The sequence below is a fragment of the Hippoglossus hippoglossus genome, chromosome 22, assembly GCF_009819705.1.
Source record: "Hippoglossus hippoglossus isolate fHipHip1 chromosome 22, fHipHip1.pri, whole genome shotgun sequence".
NCBI lineage: Eukaryota > Metazoa > Chordata > Actinopteri > Pleuronectiformes > Pleuronectidae > Hippoglossus > Hippoglossus hippoglossus.
In genome coordinates this window covers 3,593,199-3,613,569 of record NC_047172.1, presented here as the reverse complement: position 1 = coordinate 3,613,569, position 20,371 = coordinate 3,593,199, and the positions used below count along the sequence as shown (strand labels likewise).

Below are 20,371 nucleotides of genomic sequence, written 5' to 3'. Positions count from 1 at the left end.
GACAACACTGCTGCTCTACTTGACTTGCTGTCAAGCCGTGCACACGGTTAATGTGATTGCTGACCGGGGTTAATGGGATTGCTCGGCCGTGGCACTGAAGAGTGGGATTAGCGGTGGATTGAGATGAACTCTCAGCTCAGAACTGGCAGCAGCTCTCACAGGTTCGTCCGTGTCACAGACTCTACGCTCAGTATTGAACTGTTATTATTTCTCTGAGCCGAGCGGGACTCAAAGTCATTAATGTGAAGTCTTCAGGATGAACTGTAAATCATTTAGTTTCTCCACCAGACGTTTGAATGAATTCACAAAGAAAGTCTAGTGAGTATAAATTCACTTGTAGCCTCCATATTTACATTTAAGCCTCAGTAAGATGAATCATTTTAGAACATAGGACTCGATGGAGAATACAAGTTCAATATCAGGATATATTAAATATATATTAGGCCACAATAGGGTCGTATTCTTATTATGTTGACTGGTAATTTCCCAATTTGTACTTATGCTTATTAACATGATAGATTACATTAAAAAGCCAAATGTCTGCTAAATAGAATAATGTACTTTTTTCTTCCTTTTAAATATGACTCAAGCTAAATGAAGTCAGTCTCTGTTTACACTGTGTGAACACGTGTAGTTCACAGACAGATCAGCTTCTTCAAACCTCCGTTGAGAGTTTCTAATCAAATAAGTCTCTGGACCACAGAACCATTATTGTTCCTCTCCTTTTTATTTGGTGCGGCAGGTGTGATTACATCAGCAAACAAACAGCAGCTCTTCAGGGTAATTGTAGTTTTGTGTTCAGTAACGTCTCGGCTCTAAACGACTATTATAAAATACACACGGACTAACAAGCCGGTTCCGAAGCAAACTGACAATAAACGAACGAGCACCTCAATATTGGTAATAAATACATTCATAAAATAGCTGCAGAGGCAGGTTTGATGTGACTTCTTCGTGTTAACACTCCAGTTCAAAGTGAACGATCCAGGTCAAAGTCCCCAGTGAGTCTGTTCCTGGTCATGCCTCAGATCTGTGCTTCACATCGGGCGGAGGTGTCTGCTCTCTGAGGGCCCTTCTAGGTGGTTTTGTTTACACCCCTGTCTATTTGTTTGTTGGTCTGCAGGATTACACAACAACTACAGAACTGATTTCCATGAAATGTTGTGGAGGGGTGAGGCCGGACCCAGGAGAGAACCCTTCTAATTATGGCTTTGATCGGGACCAAAGGGCAAATCCAGGAATTCATCATCACCTTCATCAATATTTCGAGTCCTTTTTTGGTCCTTTTATATGAATTTCTCAGGAGGTAATTCATGGATTTTAGTGTTAAAAATCAGACGTGTTCAGGGGACTGATATCTATGAGTGTTCGGGGTAAATAAAGATCTGGATTTGGTGGATTTAAACCTGGTTTCATGAGGGAAAACTCCACTGAGTGGCGTTCTGGTTTCCTCTAAACACAATGAAATGATCACACTTCAGCTAAATCTGAAACCCGCTCGTTCTGAGTCAAATAAATCTGGTTATAAAAAAATATGACAAAGTACAACCTCATTCATAACACATTCAAAAGAAGGCTGTGCATTTGTCGCACGCAGACTTTACAACTGGCCGTGTAAAATCTGACTCCATCTCGTTTGCTCACATTAGACTGAGAAAAGAAAATCCACAAAAACATTAGCACTTGAATATTCAAGTATAAAAACACATTCACCAGAGGAAAATACTGCAAATACTGCATATTACAAATAATCTGAGACAAACGGGGGAGGGGGGGGGGGGGTCCATTTTGGCACCTGAAAATGAAGAATCGGTGTCTTTTGTTTTCGAGCTAGTGAGGTGTGATTTTATTTATTCATCCTCATATTGTGGTTGTTTTTAAGAAATCTGGTTATTCAGCTCTCCCGGGTATTTGTCGAACCTCCTCTCTGCCTCTTCGCTGAACGCGTCACCTGCACAGAACAAAAACCACGATTTAAACCGAAGCCACATTTTCACATTTAGCATCCGACCGTGTTTCGTGTCTGTGACTGTTTACCGATGTGGCAGTTGTGGAGCCAGATTCGATGGCCGTCGTATTTGCAGTTGCATTTCATGGCGTTGTTGGTGAAGTCGCTCTCGGCCACTTCTTGATTGGGGTTGATCACAACCTGAGCAGGCGACACACGTGAAACAACCCAGTTAATAATAGGATGGACCATCACAGAATGGATTAGCACAGTCACAGCTTTTTAAGATTAACTCTGAAGTGTAGACGTCAGGAAATAAAGATGGACGACACGTCTACTTCTTCTCCAGGAATGAAGTCAAAACATCCCGGATACCATCTCTGAGAAAAATGTATTTGACGTGTATCACACAGACACAGAGAAGGAGGGATCTATGACCTATACAGCAGCCAACCACCAGGGGGCGATATAGATGTTTTGGCTTCACTTCACAGTCATGGTGTCATAAACTTTTGTATCCAAGTCTATGGGAAGAACTACTTCACCTACGAAACAAGTTTTATAAAATCTGTAGAGACTTATTTAAAAGATGTCACTTGAGTCAAGGGGCATTGTGGGAAATGTAGGCTCCAGGTTTTGATACAGAAGAAGAATAAATAAGACGATATCTCTGTTTCTGCTGCATTTACTTTGATTATTTTTTTAATTCTTCATTGTTTCCCCATCGTTGCACTTGGAGTAAATAACTTCACGGCTGTTTTGGTTCCTGTGTTTCCTACGTGCTGGTTTTTAGCTCCTGACAGGAAACGCGTGGCCAGTGGAACTCGCTGCACTCTGATCCTCGCGCCGTCCCGCTCACCTGCAGGATGTAGTTTCCAGGTTTGACGTCTGTGATGTCGATCCACTGGCAGTCGATGTCGTGACGGTACAAATCCCAGCAGCCCACAGTGATGCCCTGATCGCCAAAGTTAGCGCACTCGTATCTTTTAGAAACACCTGAGATAAAAAAAGATCCAACAACCTTCATCAATATCGAAGACATTTTAAAGGTGATGCTATTTTTCTGTGTTTTTTCTGTACACCTGCTGAATCTTTAAAGATAACGTTTTAATGATGTAAGTCCTATAAAGGCAGCAGGTGGATGAGACTCAGACAGCGGCTCTGTGCTTTGACTCTGAAGCATCTCACTCACTCTCCTGACAGTCCGTGTCCTCCAGACAGAAACTGGCTTTGTGTCCCTCGGCCACTTTGGTACCATTGGAGTTCAGCAGATCGTAGTGGGTGAAAATATTCATGCTGTGGTAGTGGCTGTGAAACACAGAGAAAAATGGAAACAGGTTAATTTAAGTCGAAACCATCCTCCAGAGATGGTTCCAGCAACTCAACTTCTTAACTGATGAAGACTTTACCCGTGGCAGGCGTGCCAGACCCACGAGTGCCGCCCGGCCTTCGGCTTGAAGTCGGCCCGGCCGATGTTGTGGATCTGGGAGGAGAAGCGGAGCAGCCGCCGGTGTCCGTACGGCCAGTTGGCCTTGGCTGCAGACTGCGACAGGCAGTCCTCCTCGGCGGCGCAGTAGAGCATGTGCAGGGGCCGATCCTCGATGTAGACCGACTGCTGGACCACGGGGGCGTTCAGGACCAGGTCAGAGGCCGCTGGACACAGAGGGGGGGGAGATACTGTCAGGATCTGCCCCTGTACAGAACTTTAGTGGAACTCGACTATAATTTAGTTTGTTGGTTGCTTTTGTTTGGGTTTTATTTTATATTTACTTTGATTGCTCGTATAAGTCAACGATTTGTCTTTAAGGAATTTAAAAAAAAAATTTCGACAATGATAATCACAAATCTTTTAATTAAGGTATTTGACTTGATGCTTGTGTCTCCTACATTGTCCTAAGCTTCAGGGATATGTGGCTGTAAAGACTGAAAAATATTAAATAATAAATCTGAGCTGCACAAAAACTGAATTGTTTGATTATTTTTCTCACATAATGCTGCATGGTCTCTAAAGCTTCAAGCTGTTTTCTATAAAAAATACAATAAAATAATAAAATGTATTGTTTGTGTGCTGTAATTTGACTTAAATCACATGTTTATCTCAATGAGACTTTTTAAATAAAGGAAAATAAAATGGAAACACAGTGTTGCTGGGTTTTTTTACTCACTCTCAGAGCAGATGACTCCGGCTGCAAACTTGGCCGCTGCTTTCTGGCAGCTGACGGTTTTGTGATGCTGACACTGACTCAGCGCCATCTCGGTCCCGGAGCACTTCACGCCGCTCAGCAGCATGTCCGTCACGTTACTGCTGTCCCAGTACCAGGTTTCCTTAGATTGGGTTCAACCACGAGAAGCAGAAACCAGTCATTCACAAACTGAGGTCACTTTTTAAAAAAAATGCAAAACCCTGTGTTGCTTTGGACTATTTAATATTATTTCACATAAAGTATTTTGTTGTCTGAAATGTTAAATATCCTCTTTGGCTCCTTAAATTGTGTTTAAAAACGAGGGTGTGTCTCAGAGGCTTTTACAATCCTGTAAAAATATTTCCATAATTTTGTGAAGAACTATAAGATTGTATATTTTGTGTCCATCAAATTCATGTCAATTTGTTTACATGTGGAGGTAAATGTGGAAGTTGTGTTGCATCTGCTTTTATACTTTTCACAGCCATGTGAGGTCAAAAGGTAAAAATCTACAGAAATCATTCACAGTTGCACATTAAATCCATAAGATATTTGGATTATTTCAAACAAGCTTTATGCTTCTTACTTGAATCAAGTTGCTCCTATGAGATCATTTTGTAAGACAAAGATTCTGCTTATTTTTCATTTTCCTCAATCGCCATGGATGTTTTTTAAAACTACATAATGCATCTACAGAGATTTAACCTGTGAACATTATATTTCTCATTGTGGATCACATCTCTACATCTCTGGTCCTACTTACGGTGATGGCATGCATGGAGTAGCCGAGCCCTAGCTGCCTGCAAACCACCATGGCTTCCCTCGTGGTCCAGCCTGTGCTGCACACTGTGCCCCACTTGGACCCAACCTGAACCTCCACCCGGCCCTCATAACTGCTGCGGCCGCCCACTATCCGGACCTGCAGAGACGTCCTGCTGGGAGTCAGTGAGGGGGAACACTTCCTGTCCCGCCCCTGAACTGTCTGAGCTAAAACCGGCTGCGTTCACACTCGGGTCCTCGGACAGCGGAGAACACGTCGTTAAAGTAGCAGTTGGGTTAAAGTTTTACAGGCGAGGGCAAAGAGAGCGTGGCTTCCAGATGAGGTCACCGCTCGGTTTTAGCTGCGAGTGGCTTTGAGTGGGATTAGAAACTTCATGTGTGGCTGCTCGGCCCACATGGAACAAACCAGAACTGGGTCTGGTTCTTTCATTCAGGGAAAGAAGCGTCTACTCCATATGGAAACTATGATGCACTGTCATATGTTGCATGGATGTCCAAGTATGTTCTGAACATGCACAACAGCAATTAGTTGTTTGAGCAGCTCATTGAGTGACAGGAAGTGGTTTTCTGTAATGGAACGATGGGATCCACTGGGTGTCAATGACAGTATATCATATTTGCATATGTCAAGTTGCCCTCGTGCTGTTAGCGACCTACTTGCAGGCCCTGGTTGGCGTAGCCCAGGCCCAGCTGCCTGCACGCCACCGTGGCCTCCCTGGTGCTCCAGCTCTCTCCGCAGATCAGACCCCAACTCTGCGTCCCGTTGGAGTCCGGGCTCAGCACCTCCACACGGCCCTCGTGACGGGTCCGTCCCCCCGTGAGCCGGATCTGTGGTTGGCCAAGGAGTGTTAGGAACCACAGAGCGGAGCGTGGATACACAAGAGCTGGGCTCTGTGTGTATCTACAGGAGACATGGACGAGTATAATCTGGTTATAAAACAAACTGTACAACCAGATTATACTCGTGAAGGGAAATCACTGTCAGAAAAAAGTGAATGTTTGCAGAAAAATTCAAGGACTGTATTTTTCAAACAATACATTTTGGTTTCACCTGGTTTCAAGCAATTCCACTAATTCAATATGTACAAATATTAAACTTGAAACTTAAGGTGAGAGGAAAATGACATTTCAGTTCTTTGTGACAGCAGCGAACAAGGTTAGAGTTAAAATGTGAGATTTCTGGGATTAGCTCTAAATCTTATGTTAGGAAAAACATAGTTTAGATAAGAAAAGGTTAAAATGATGGTACAGCACAATAAAACAATATCAACTGAGCCATTATTCAAGTTCTTTCTGATGCAGTTAACTTATTCAGCACACTTTGATCAAATGCAATAAAAAACTGTATAATAATTGTCTAAAAAATGTAAATGACTTTGTTTAAGTGAGCGTGACAGTTCTACGATGTGTGTGACGGAGGTTCAGCTCTGACCGAGTTCTCCAGGCCCATGTAGGGGATGTTGCAGCGGACGCCGGCGTCCTCCATGTGTTTACAGTCGTCGGATGAGATGTTTTTAAAGGGGCAGTTCCAGATGGACTTCTCCTGGCCGAGGCACTTCACCTCGTTCATGTAGATCGGACCAATCCCTGGACAGATGTAGGATCAAAGACAGATTAAAGCAGTTGCCCAGAGGTGAAAACACTTCTGACAAGGAGGTTGTGTTTGTTAGTTAGTACGATTACGCAAAAAACAATTGGACGGATTAGCATTAACTGGGGCATCAGTTGAAGAAGTTAAACACGTATTTAATCCCATGTCCCAAACGCCACTGAGTCCACTCATCATCTCATTCAGATCCCGAACATTCTCCATTTATTTCTTCATTCTTCAGCTGAAATCTCCCCTGATTGAACTTAGCTTCAACACTTTCTGTGAAGTGACTCTTGACACTAACCCCCGGCTTTAAGTTGAGGTGTGTTAGCTTCACCTTCACTCTGGAAACTCCCTGAACGCACCATGAGCTGAACGTTTGAAGTAATTTTCTTTTTTCATTTTCTATGAAAGGAATTCCTTCAGCGGCGCATGTTTCCGACTCCAGTGACGTTCAGGAACATTTCTTGGACTAAACCATCCAGGTAGTGGTTTGACGTCCAAGTGAGACACGGAGCTGGTTTGCTGCTGACTCAAAGAGATTCTGTGACCAGGGACAGATTCTCAGCCAACTTCCTCTGAGGTGGAAATCATAATGTACACACACACACACACACACACACACACACACACACACACACACACACACACACACACACACACACACACACACACACACACACACACACACACACACACACGAGCAGACAGCCCCACCCTGCTGCCCTTCAAAAGACTTGCTTGTTTCTGCACTGGTGGAATCTGAGGATGGTTAAATACCTGAATACCAATTACACCTTCATGTTCTTGAATCACTGAGACACACACACACACACACACACACACACACACACACACACACACACACACACACACACACACACACACACACACACACACACACACACACACACACACACACATTTCCTGTGAAATCAGTGTTTTCTTGTTCACAAACAAACAAACTAGGTACCGAGGTAATGAATATGAAAAGTGTGAGTTTAGAGTAGAAGTGACGATTTGAGCTGAGGAGTGTGTCTGATAAAGTACACTCAGAATTTATGAACAACTAAAATCACCCTTTACGTTGTTTATAATGTTAAAGACAGATGGCGGTAGACGGTTCTCCTTGCCTGACACGTAGGAGTCTCTGAGTCTCATAGTAAATAGCTGTGAAGTGAATGAGCTGCAGCAGAGCGATGCCCTGAATGAATGGAAATGACAGACTGAGATTTTTGTGTTGGTGGAGTAACTCTGTCGTTTCCAGTGCCGCAGCCAAAAACGGCCTGAAAACCAAAAGCCCATCTGCAAATCTCTTACAATAAACGGCCTTTAGCACTTTTTCCTGAGTCCTGGCTCACGTTTTGCAGTTTGGGTCAGAAAGAAAAAAAAACTCTTCTCACAGTTTATTTTCTGTCTTTCTTTCACAGCATTCCTCCGCTTATTGAAAAAGCTCCTAATGAGGAAAATATGTCGGAATGTGGAGCTGTTGAGGAGCAGAGGGAGATCGGTTCCCTGGGGAGGAGGAGAGATGACCTGAGAGATACAGAGGTGACGACTGAGGACCTCTGTGAAGACACTTATACAGACGTCCCTCAACTCAAACAGCCTCAGGGGAAATATAGATGAAGGTCCCGCCCATACATGTGCTCGACTAATCGTGGATCAGTCTCAGCTGTCAATCATGATGTTTCACGCTGTTTTTATGGCATCAAATATCTAATTAAAACCAAAACTTGCTAGAAAAATTCCCACTTGAACAAACACAAGTGTGATAAGAACGACAAAACGACGGAAACCATCTTTGAGAAACTTTTTAAGTTTACTTTTTAGTTCGGTCTAAGTCCTCTCCACTACCATGGAGGAGTGGGGTTCATGACCTATACTGCCGCCAGCCACAAGGGGGCAGTCAAGAAGATTTGGCCTCACTTTTGGGAGTCATGTCGTCCAAGATGAGAATCGTCTTAAAAAACCTAAACGCATATTCTGAACAAATCCTAACAGTACTTTATACACACTGGCTTGTATTATGTAATCACCTTAATTATTGTTATATATTATTCAACGACTGTTTGCTTCGGCTCAAACCCAAGATCTCGTGGTTGTTTGTTATATTTCTGACCTTGTCCCATGCGGGCTCCGGTCAGAGCCTCCTTGGCGCTCCCGAAGCCGAGCTCCCTGCACACGACGCTCGCCGACAGCAGGTTCCAGCGGTCGTCGCACACGCTCCCCCACTCGTTGTCCTTCAACACCTCCACGCGGCCCTCGCCCACCCTGGCTCCTCCCTTCAGCCTCACGTTGCTCTGCAAAACCAAACAGACTTAAAAATAAAGAAACTTAATTTACACAAAAACGTAAAAATTAAGTTTTGTGCTGCTGTGGTCAACGTGGAATGATCTCGTGTTTTTCGATTATCTACAATTAGGGTTCAAGCCAAAGGGCAAAGTTAAAAAAACAACGACTTTACCGAACGTTTAAGTTTCTTTTTCAAGTTGTTGTTTTGCGTGAACAGCAGCCCCGGCATGCAGCTGACGACAGCCGCCATGCCGCCCGCGCAGGGAAACGTGGCGTTTGGCTTGTTGAACTCCAGGGGGCAGGCTGCCAGGTGGACCTCAGTGCCTGTGCACGCCACAGAGTGGAGGTGGAAGTAGCTCTTCTGACGCTCCAGATACAACCTGCAGGGAGAAGAGACAACTTTAATATTGAGTGAATGGATGAATCCCTCAGTTATGTTTAAGAAATTTAAAGGCCTCAAAATGTATTCACAAGAAACACAAAAATTATTTAAAAATGAATGAACACGTGGACGAATGAATGAAACCAAAGATACACAATCCTCCTGATCTACACAGAAAAACTGACTTGCATCCCAAACGAGGGCCATAACAACACACACACACACACACACACACACACACACACACACACACACACACACACACACACACACACACACACACACAGTTAAGTATTAGCTACATACAAACTATCCCAGATACTAAATTATAAAACCATGTTCCACTAAATAAAAACTGTTTTTAGGGGCCTTCGTTTTTATCGTATCCTGGAAACCAAAAAGTAAAAACTTGTCCAGTGAAATAAGAAATCAAAAGAAATAGATTTTACTCGGAAACCCATTCAGTAAATGTTATTTTGTGGATAATAAACTTGTTTACTTCCTTGCTAAGAGTTAGATGAGAGCATCTCTAATCTAAATTAACATTTACATCACATTACTTCAGTCGGGGATATTATTAAACTAACTTTTAGGCAGAAGATGTTAGTTTCGGACAGTCGGGGTAACTTCCACTCCTTTTCCAGTAGTTAAGCTAACCTCATACGTCCTATACAGACCTAACTCTGTGCAGGGAAACCAATAAAATGTTTGTTTTCCCTGAATTTCATAGAGAAATTGAGACTCGACTCTAAACATTCTACCAGCTTCTGCCAGCTTGTGTTCTGGAACCGCTCCCTCGGCAGCCACATGTGCACGGCAGGTGTTGGCGCCGGAGGGGATGGATGTGGTTACGATAATTAGACATTTTTTAACGCTGCTAATCCTTTCTCGTCAGTTTGAATGTGTGTTGTCTGTGAGCAGCATGTGTTTGGGTCTTTTCACGCAGCTTGAATCCCACTGGTTTAACCTCAGTTTACCTTTTGCCAGGGCTGCTCTGTTTAGACTTAGCGTTAGCTTTAGCTGTGGATGTCTGCCTGCAAGGTAAACACGGGTTAGACGGCTCAGTCAGGGGAAGACAACCAGGCCACACACAAAATCTGAGTAACAAAGGTTGTATGATGACGCACAGTTAAAAGCTGAGGTCACGCTGTGCGTAAGGATGCGTCTCCTTCAACACGGTTGTTGTCAAATGAAATTGTTGTTTTTAGTTAAAGTTGCACGTTTGTTGAAAGTGACACATCCTTTTTAAACACACGAGTAAAAAATAACATTATTAAAAACTTTGACATTCATTGTTTCTATTGTACATACACATAAACACTGCATGGCCGAAAGTATGTGGACACACTCGTCTAAATACTCACGTGTACTTTTGACAAAACACCTCAGCTGCAATTAATGGAAATATCACAATGATATTTTAAACAATATGCTGCTTATATATTTTTTTTTGCATTTCAAACAGATCGTATACAAAGATGGACGACGTGACAACTCCCCAGAAGTGAAGCCTCTTGATTGCCCCCTGGTGGGTGGCTGCAGTATCCTTCATCTCCTCCATGTTATTAGATGGGACACGGACCAAACAGAAAACAAATGTCCACGTGTTCATGTTACTGAGGACTTGTTTCGTTAGGAGGTTTGTGTGGAGGAACTCGTCCCACACGTCCAAACCTTTAGGCTGAATTATAAATGGGTCAAATAAGATAGTGTGTCCATAAACCTTTGGCCATATAGTGCATGACAGGTTAGAAAGTGACACATGACATGTTTGTTAGTAGAAACTGTGTCGGACGGATCACACAACGTGAACCTCAGGTTACCACATTGATTCAGGCTGATGTATGGTTTCTGCTTTTTGTTTGTTCTTCAACTTCACGAGCACAAGGCCAAAATAAGAATCGTAGCTTTTTCCTTCATCAAAAACTTACTCTGGTCCATATCTGAATCAGTTAGAATATGCAAATGATCATTATCTTGTTTTAATACATCAGAAGCAGATGTTCAGTATGGTTCACATACAGAAACAAAGCTAGTGGTTGAGCACTGAATGAATTTATTCAGATTTCTGCTTCATTATTGATGCTACGTTCCTGTTGGTTATATGAAAGGTGAATAAATGTGAATTTATCATAAAGGCTGATTGAGTTTTTAACCCTTTTTTGCATCTTCTCACCACAGTCAAGTTAAATTTTAGACACTATTCACTGTAATTTTCCAACATCAGGGACGGGATAAATATCAAAAATCTAAAACGTGTAAAGGATCGACCTCCTGATACTTTCAGTCCACGTAGCAAGCTCCACCCGCCTGGCACTCTGAGCCGGCCAAAACAAACACTGGGAGTTATTTTTTACCGACACAGTTCAGTTCTTGTTGAGGTTTACGAGGCCAATGACTATTTCAGTTGAAGAACCGAGGATTAAAAGTAACCTGCCACCTCCAAAAAGCGAACCATGCTGAGGAATGGGATTTTCAGATGTTGTGTTAGAGTAAAAGGACAAAAAAATAAAAAACACAAGTCCCAGTCGCTGACATGGTGCAGATTGAAAACACCTCATCCCTTCAAACTAATTTGTCTTTGGTAATTTACTTTTTTTTTAAATTTCAAATGGTCTGTGCAGTCGATCTGGGAGCTGGAGGCGTCAGTTTGTACAATCTGAACCATGGCAGAGAAGACATCTGAAAGACAAACCAGATATGAACAGAAAGCTAACCCTCTACACCAGACGACCTTCGGTTACAGCAGGATCAAATCTAATCACACGACCCATTCACATGCTGCACATCATAGTAGCACGCTATCAGAGAGAGGGGGGGGGGTCGACTACACAGACACAGGAGCTACATGGCTAATTTCTACTCCGACAGGAAACCCACTGTCAGAGCGACAGAGCTGCCGGCGCAGGACGGTGGGTTCTCCCGTGACTCAGTACCTTCCACCGGCCGAGACATTAACCTTTGACCTGGAGACCTTCTCAGCTGCCTGCTTTTTCAGATGTCTGCAACAGTGAGACAGCCAAATTCCATCATACAGGAGAGAGACTGCATGCAAACACACACACACACTTGTACTGGCTGCACACACACACATGCATACACACACCTACTTCTTTAAGCAGCGGAGGGTCAGTGGGGAATAACATTTTTGACATTCCACAGGTTTTCCGTGTATTATGTGACAGACTCTATGTCACCGTTGTATGATCACAATTACACAACTATTCCAGCTATTCAGAAAATTCTCAATATGTTGAGAAAATGTGTTTCTTCTCATATTTTTGCACATTTTTCGGGCTGGAACTAACCTTTATTTTAATTTAGGGCTGAAACAACTTCGTTCCAACTTTTCATCCGTGAGTATTTGCTGCTGGTTTTTCGAATGACAAATATTTTACCTTAGTTTTTAGTAAATTGTGATGAGAACTTTTATTCTATTTTTGTAACATTCAACAAACCAAATGATTAATGATTCATCAATAAAATAAATGGCAGCTTAAAATCTCAAAGAACTGAAAACCGAGGTCTTGTCTTCAAATATCGTTCATTTTACAACCAAAAAAATCCAGAATGATAAAAAAAAACTGAAAAACCCTCACATTTGAAAAGTTGGAAGCAGCTTAATATTTAACTTTATTTCACCAATAAAACATATTTGAGTGCCTCTGTACAAACAGAGCCCTGCGGAGTATAAACCATAAACGCGTTCATACTGTTCCTTCTCTGCAGGAGGTTGATAATCACTCCTCAGATTCCCAAACAGAAGCACAGAACATGAAATATTTGACCCGACCGGGGTCCGTTGATCCAAAGGAAAAACAAAAACAGAGCAGAGGCTTGTCCAAACATCTCAACTTCCTGTGTGCTCTGCTGTAGAGCTGCAGCTCTGGCAGACAGAAGACAGAGACCACACACACCATCACTGTGAACATCAGGTCCAACAAAGTTCGCTCTTTAACAAACAAAGTTCACTCTCTGTGGTTCAGTCAAATTGTTTCCGCTTTGCTTTGCAGACGAGAACGACGACTGAGTCTCTAACATCTCAGCCTGAGTGGACAAGAAAATTGCTCCTGCTTTGCTCAGAGGCCTAATTCCCATTATGGTTGTGAGTAAAAAACTTTCTCCAAGCTGAAAAAAGCTGAAAATGTGAAAAAAGAAGGATCTTAAAGTTCAGGAATTTCCTCCTGATGGATAAATACGTATCTGTTGTCTTGCTGAGAGGAAAGTTAGAGACATATTCGCTGTTTCGCCGCACGTTCGTATGTTCAGAAGCGTCTTGTAATCGCTGTGTGGTGTTACTTGAGTATTCCACTAGGGGGCGCACCATAGAACTCATTGCATTCTTTAAATACAACACACGGCGACAGTGAGTAACGTACGAAACACAAGTTTGCTGTTAACCTTCTGCTCAGTTGTCGCTTTAACCTCACGATTCCACACCAGACTCGATTCACTCACTTGTAGAAGTTCTTGTTGACTTTCCTCTCGTGTGGGAATCCCAGCATGCCGCAGACCACCCGGGTGTTTTTGATCGTCCATCCCAGGTCGCAGATCTGGGCCCAGCCGTCTTTGTATTTCACCTCCACCACACCCTCTGTGGTCGGCACCTTCTTTTTGGCGGTGGCGACGACGGGCCGGAGTCGGACCTCCTCCACTTTGTTCTCGTCCACCTGGCTCTGTGGGGAGTCATAATTCATATAAAATGTATTTTTATTTGCAGAAAGTCATACGATTTGTTTTCTTGATATTCACACTGACGAACACACAGACACACTCTCACACGTGCACATTTCTTAACACAACACCTTTGAATGAGAGGAACAGACACAGTGAGTCATTTCTGGTCCAACCCTTATAACAAGTGGTATACGTGACAAACTCTGATCTCCAGCTTTGCACTGACTCACTCTCATTGTGATTTATTAAGGAGAAGAAGTAAAAAGAGGCCTGGCTGCACAGATCGAAGTCTGGATCCACATCTGGGGCAGAAAGTCTCAAGTCTCTTATGAACCTTTCTTACATCACATCCTGCTACATAGCAGTGACTCATCATCCAGTCATTCGTCTGGGCAGACGAGTCTCCAGTCTGACCTTGTTCACCTTGTCAAAGCGGGGGAGTCAAAAATCCGAGAAGGCCCCTGAGTTCAGGATGAGTCATTAAAGCGATTTACAGGGTTAGGGTTAAGAGAAAAGATACGATGAACAATTAACGCAGGGACACAGGATTAAACTGGGAAAATGTATATTCTATTTCACACTGCCTTTAAGATTTGCCTCATTAAAGACATTAGTTTGCTAAATTATTCTGTTTCCCATGTGTAAGATTTCTCTGGTTGTGAGTTGGATTAACACAATCTCTCACTCACAGTTAATCCTGAGGACTTTCTGCTGAGTTTTACTCTTGGGTTGGACACACATTTGTGACACATACTCTGGAGAAGGTGTCAGGAGGTTCTCCGGAGTTCAGTGCACGTTTGAATCCGTCAGCCGGATGCTGCTCTGCTCCCGACGCCTGTTGGGTTTTACTGAGAGAGGCAGATGCTCGGGAGAGGTTCAGCCACATGGTGCAGAGCAGAGTTTATGAGCTCCATGTGTGAGGCAGCTACACATGGAGCCTTTAAAATGTTTAAATGTCGTCCATGTGGGTTAAAAAACTGCAGGCGTCTATAGGCGGCGGAGCAGCGAGACTGTTACCATGCAAAGTTAATGGGTTTCTAACTGTGTTTTAATGAACTCTCCACACAAAAATAAAAATCTCGTTAAATCTATTTCAGAGACTTACATCGATGACATTCGAGTCCAAAAAGCCGGGAATCCTCTCGTCCTTGCACACGACCCCAGCGTCCTCGTCGTGGGTGCAGTCGCTGTTGCCCCAGCCGCGGGACTTGCAGTTCTCGATGCTCCTCTCCCCCCCGTTACACAGCACGTTGTCCAGCCAGATTTTCCCTGTACAGGCAGCAAACTGTCAGGCCTGTGGAAAGTCATCAGGACACTCGGCTGCTTGTTACACTGGTGCAGCTGAATTTAGTCAAGTCTGAATAAGGTGAAGTTTGGATTTATTCTTAATAAACACGAGGGTTTCATATGTGATATTTACGATGTTATTTAGGTTTTGAAGGGCGTTTAAATCTCTCGAATACACTGAAACTTCTTAATCTTATTCTGTCAAAGAATAGGACTAAACTTTATAAAGAATAGTTCTCATTAAAGTGTTGCACCAGCAGGTTCCTTCACTTGCACCTCCTGTCCAGTTCATCCCAGGTCGACGGGGTTCAGGTCTGGAGACTGTGCTGCTCGTCCATCGTGTGAAGGCACCGTCATGTTTTTATCATTATCTTCCTGTAACACGAATCCTCTGTCTCCCTCTGTCACTTCTCTTCCCCCCCCCCTTTCTGATTCTGAACTATACTCTTATTGTATGGAGGCTAAAACTGCTGAAATCTCAATAGAAACTGGATCTGTTCAATAACTTTTGTCTTTTATCGTCTGTCCTCTGAATCCCTGTGTGAATATTCATGTCATTTTGAGCTCGGAACAATAAAATATCCACATGGCCGACTGTTGTGTGTTAAACCAGACACTGGATCTCAGGAAGCGTCTGAGTGGATTTGTACCTTGGCCCTTGCCGTACTTGGCGCTGTGTGTCCATCCTGTGGCGGACACGAAGCCCAGCTGGCGGCAGAGCACGTTGGCGTTAGTTATTGAGAAGTCGTCATCACAGATGGTTCCCCACTCCCCCTTGTAGAAGAGCTCCACGCGGCCCTCGTTGTGTTTTCGGGGGTATCCAGTCAGTCGGACCTTCAGCCGCTCTGTCTGAGGCGAGGGGGTCCGAGAGGGTGTCGCCGCCGCCGTCGTGGCTGCATTTGACGGCGTCGTCTGGGTCACACAGCTCGGTAACAACAGCCCGAACAGGAGGCTGAGGGCTAACTGTTGTCCCCGTCTTGACTTCTCCATTACTTCAGCTGAAGAGAAGACAAAAGATGAGTCTGAGGTCACATCTTCAAATGAAGAAAACAGGTTTTCTGTGAATCAAAGAACTGAATACTGGGCCCATCACATTTTGTGAGAAGTCAATACCGGTGTATTTATTTTGCACAGCAAGAATAAACTTCGAACATTTCAGAATATATTGCACAACTAAAGTCAGCACATTGGACTTCCTGGTCAAAACGCCTTGTGGAGAGGAACTGGTGATATGGTTCTTATCTTATCTTAATCATTTATAGCAACGAGGAAATTCTTTCTCTTTTATTATCAACACACGGCGACGTGTTCGGTCTTTGAGGAGAATCTGCTGAAAACTGTTCAGAAGGAGAAACAGCACAGGATTGGACAGATGGAACACTGGCGGCTCAAACAGCTCAGTCGCTCGACAGTTAAACTTTATTCTCCGCACTTTATTAATAAATCTTCCTCTGAGGAAGTTCGACCTCAATCAATAATGTTGAAACATGTTTTCAACATTATTCCCATTCTCATTCTCAACCTTTTGACTTAACTCTCAACATTCGGGCTTTATTTTAGACTTTTTTTACTTTCATTTTGACATTTTGACCTTCATCATTTCTAAAAACACATCTCTGATCTATTTTGGACCAGAAAAATATGATGTTCTTCCTGTCGATGTGGATTCTGACCAGTCACCGACAGAACATTACTCACAATGTGCAAAGGATCCTTATATTTCCACCTGATTTACAGACGGAGGGAGGATTCATGTGAGTGGAGAGTCGCTCCAACACTTTGATTCAAACCATCTGCTCAGTGTCTACTCGACTCTGAAGAAGAACAGGGATTCTAACGACCACGCTATCGGGCGACCGTGTTTACGTTGATGAGATCAACAGCAGTTTGTCTGCAGCTTCCTGTTTGTCACCATCACGGTGCCACTCCTTCATATATCTCAATACAACGAGCTGCCTTTTCCCTACAAAATGTCAACTCTTCTCTCTTAAACCTTCCCGTACGACTCTAGAAAACCAACATAGGCCTGCTATTGATAACGTGACAGTGACACTCCTTAGCTTTCAGCCAGTGGGGGGGGGGGAGGTGTCCCTCCAGAGACACACATACAGTAGTGTGATCTGTTTGTGCAGGAACCACAAGCTGCAGGTACCTTTTCCAAACTCATGTCTGAGACTGAGTCCAGTGAATGGACGGCCCCACACGTTCCCACTGTTCAGTCTGCAGGGGAGGAGCCTCCACGTCGGACCTGAAGCCACGTAGTCCTACAAACGTCTTTTATTTCTTAAACTTTAAAGGATTGATTTAGTCTTTACTTTGGTGTTCGAAGAAGAGCTCAGAACAAAGATGGCAGAAAGAATCAAACTGTGTCCATGACATTTACGTGGTGCACGTCTGCCGTTCCTGTTCCCGGTTCCACAAAGTCTTCAAACCTTTCACACCTGAAAGTCTGAACTTTGCTGTTGTCTCGTTATTTAAATGTTATTTTGTCATTAGAGGTAAAGACGAGCCCTTTATTATCATCTTAAATATTCTGGGAAACATTCTTGGCTGCCTCTTTACTGGGAGTGACCTTAGTTTGTGCTACTAGGCTAAAAATACATTCTACTGCCAGTCTCTGCAAAGATTAAACTGGTTTTAGTCTTCTGATGATACTGGTTCCCAGCCTGTTGGAGATTTCTGTTCATTTGTTCTCGTGTAGCTTCTCTACAAATAACTAATCTTTGCAGAAACTCTCAAAAAGCAGAAATGAAACATTGCTTCAGCCACTCACTCTTAAAATAGATAAATATGCATTAAATAAATACGATGACTTGGTGGTGCATAGTTTTTCTTTTCCCTTCAAGCAGCTCGTTAAACTAGACACATGACATCACCAGGGATTTTCTAATGTCTGCTAAGATACAGGGAGACGATGGACGAGGATGTAAAAACACAGACATGTTCCATCAGCGTTCACACATCAATAAATTATATTCTGGGAAATGTGGGGACTTTACCAACTTTTGCAGGAGGCCAGATTTAACATTTCACAGTTAACAGATCGACATCCTGCTGCAAAGTTCACCTGCTGTCTTTACCCTTTTACTGCTTTCCTGCCCAGACAACACTATTATATCATTACCCACATTTAAGGCTGTACTTTTGGATTCGCCGTAAACAGTTTAGCCAGATCTTGTGGCTGAGTGTTTTTCCCCATCGGACTTAATTGCAGCAACGTTTCAAGGTTTCCAGACCTCGGGGAATAAAATCCTTTAGGTCTCATTATTTATGAACTAGTAGTGATTCTGCAACTTTTGTTACAAGGATCCTTCACATTATGAAACACTGTGTTTGACTTCAATGCAAAGTTATCGTCCAGTCTAACCCGACCTTGTCTCTCTTACACTCTGCAAACAGTTTCTCTCTCCCCCGCCCCCCCTCACCGCAGCTGGGACCCTCCATTCCAATGTGCTCATGGATCAGGTCACGTGAAAGGCTCAAGTCAACCAGGCTGCAGCTCCCCTCGCTTCCACACACAGAGCAGTCGGTCACAAAGTCTTTTCCTGAGACGCTGCATGTACGCACTCCCACCAGAACACACAAAACACACACTCAATCTGGCTGCTAATCACTGCCAGAGGTCTGTGGCTCAGCCGACTGAAATAAACCGCTGGGGAAAGCTGCCTGAGCTCCAGAGGAAGTTTGGTTGAAACTTTGGACGTAACGGATGAAGGAGAAAACAGGATTAAACGTGAACGCAGAATGATTCAGCTCCATGCAGAGGTTCTACAGGAAAAGAGAAAAGTGAATCTGGCTGAAGTGAAAGCACAGAGTTGCTGAATGAGTTGTGGGGAAGGAGAGTTGTTGGGTCTCTGCTTCACTCTCTATGGGAACAAATCACTGGGATGGAATGTTTTCCAGACTCAGATTCCTGATAAGCTTTTAATTAAAACAACTTCTCTGTTGTTCTTCGGTTGCTCATCTTCCCGTGCGACACTTTTTCTTTTTAGCTTTTGATGTGACCTAGAAAAAACACTTACTGCCTGGAAAACATCTGCACAGCATCTGGACCAAAATCCATTGATTAACATCTGTAACTGCAAGTTTTATAAACGAACACGAATATTGACCTCATCGTTTCAAGATACTGTTGCCATGAGAACCGTTGTTGCTCAATCAATTAGTCGATCAACACAGAAATCATTTTGATAATTGAAGAATCGTTTCAGTCATTGATTCTTTTGTTTGTCATAAATCATCTGAATATCTTTAAGGCAAAAGATCAGACAAGTGGAAAAACATTTTAAGATGTTATCATGGATTGTAGGTATTAAATTATTGATGACTTAAATGATAATATGAAAATAATAGTTGAAGCCCTGAACACCATCAAAGGGACTTTCACAACCTGGCAACCCAAACATTGTTCTTATTAATATCTTACTGATCTATAAAACTGTGACAAATAATATATTATCTATTAATAAATACAATACTCATTTAAGCTTATTTAGAAAGTTGCACCATTTAAATGAGTCCCAGCAGATGTTCCACCAACACTTCAGACTCTGTTTATTTATCAGGTTTTCCTGTTGTTACATTCCTCACATATTTGAATGTCACGCATCCTGAAACTTGGACTCTTTCACACGTATGGATATTGTATGGATATAATAAGCATGAAGAAACAGAGACTTTACAGAGACTTTACAGCACAAGGCTGCTTAATAAAGTTAAGATATTCCTTTTTTAAATGTGGTTTGTAAGTTTCTTGTAACAAAGTCATGAGATATACGAAATAACTTTTTGTAAAACTCTTGAATCTGACTCACGTGTCCAGTTTTCATTCTGATGAACAATAAAAACTTGGTGTAAAGAAGAACTGATCAGCTTTACCTTATATTTCCAGTGTGAGGAGGTTACAGTGGTTCCAGTGGAGAGAGAGGAGCTGACTCTCAAAGGTTTGATCCCGACGGTCACAAACCGAAAACCCCCCAAAAGACAGAAGGAAAAAAAAAACGAGGATAACAATCCTGACACTTTTGTTATTTCATCTCCTCGATCACACACGGGTCCAGTTTGCGGTGCAGCCAGCAGCCAATTACTCCTTCCAGTGTTACAGTCTGTAAATTGCCAGCTGTACAGCCCTCAGTGAGGAGGAGGAGGCTGCAGCAGGGGGCTGGATCTATTCCTTGGAAAGACACTGACCCTTTCATGCAAGGTTTTGTAACAGGCAAATGCATAAG

At 43.0% G+C, this 20,371-nt stretch overlaps 1 protein-coding gene across 3 annotated transcripts; it reads right to left on the bottom strand.

Moving 5' to 3' along the window:
- Window positions 1-711: 711 nt before the first annotated feature.
- On the bottom strand, window positions 712-20,265 carry loxl3b (lysyl oxidase-like 3b). 3 transcript variants are annotated; one of them, XM_034576457.1, is made up of 16 exons: window positions 20,022-20,265; window positions 15,794-16,141; window positions 14,962-15,125; window positions 13,638-13,855; window positions 12,116-12,181; window positions 10,157-10,213; window positions 8,970-9,177; window positions 8,625-8,805; window positions 6,344-6,498; window positions 4,895-5,050; window positions 4,114-4,273; window positions 3,358-3,601; window positions 3,141-3,256; window positions 2,808-2,944; window positions 2,038-2,149; window positions 712-1,951 (listed from the first exon to the last, which is right to left on the bottom strand). In XM_034576457.1, exons 2-16 carry the CDS (start codon window positions 16,131-16,133, stop codon window positions 1,878-1,880), a joined length of 2,388 nt encoding a protein of 795 aa, XP_034432348.1. In that variant the 5' UTR covers window positions 16,134-16,141; window positions 20,022-20,265; the 3' UTR covers window positions 712-1,877. The 3 variants fall into 3 exon arrangements, with proteins under 3 accessions (XP_034432348.1, XP_034432347.1, XP_034432349.1); XM_034576456.1 differs by lacking the exon at window positions 4,895-5,050 and adding an exon at window positions 5,569-5,739 and having other exon boundaries at window positions 20,022-20,262; XM_034576458.1 differs by lacking the exons at window positions 4,895-5,050; window positions 10,157-10,213; window positions 12,116-12,181 and adding an exon at window positions 5,569-5,739 and having other exon boundaries at window positions 20,022-20,260.
- Between the last annotated feature and the right edge of the window lie 106 nt (window positions 20,266-20,371).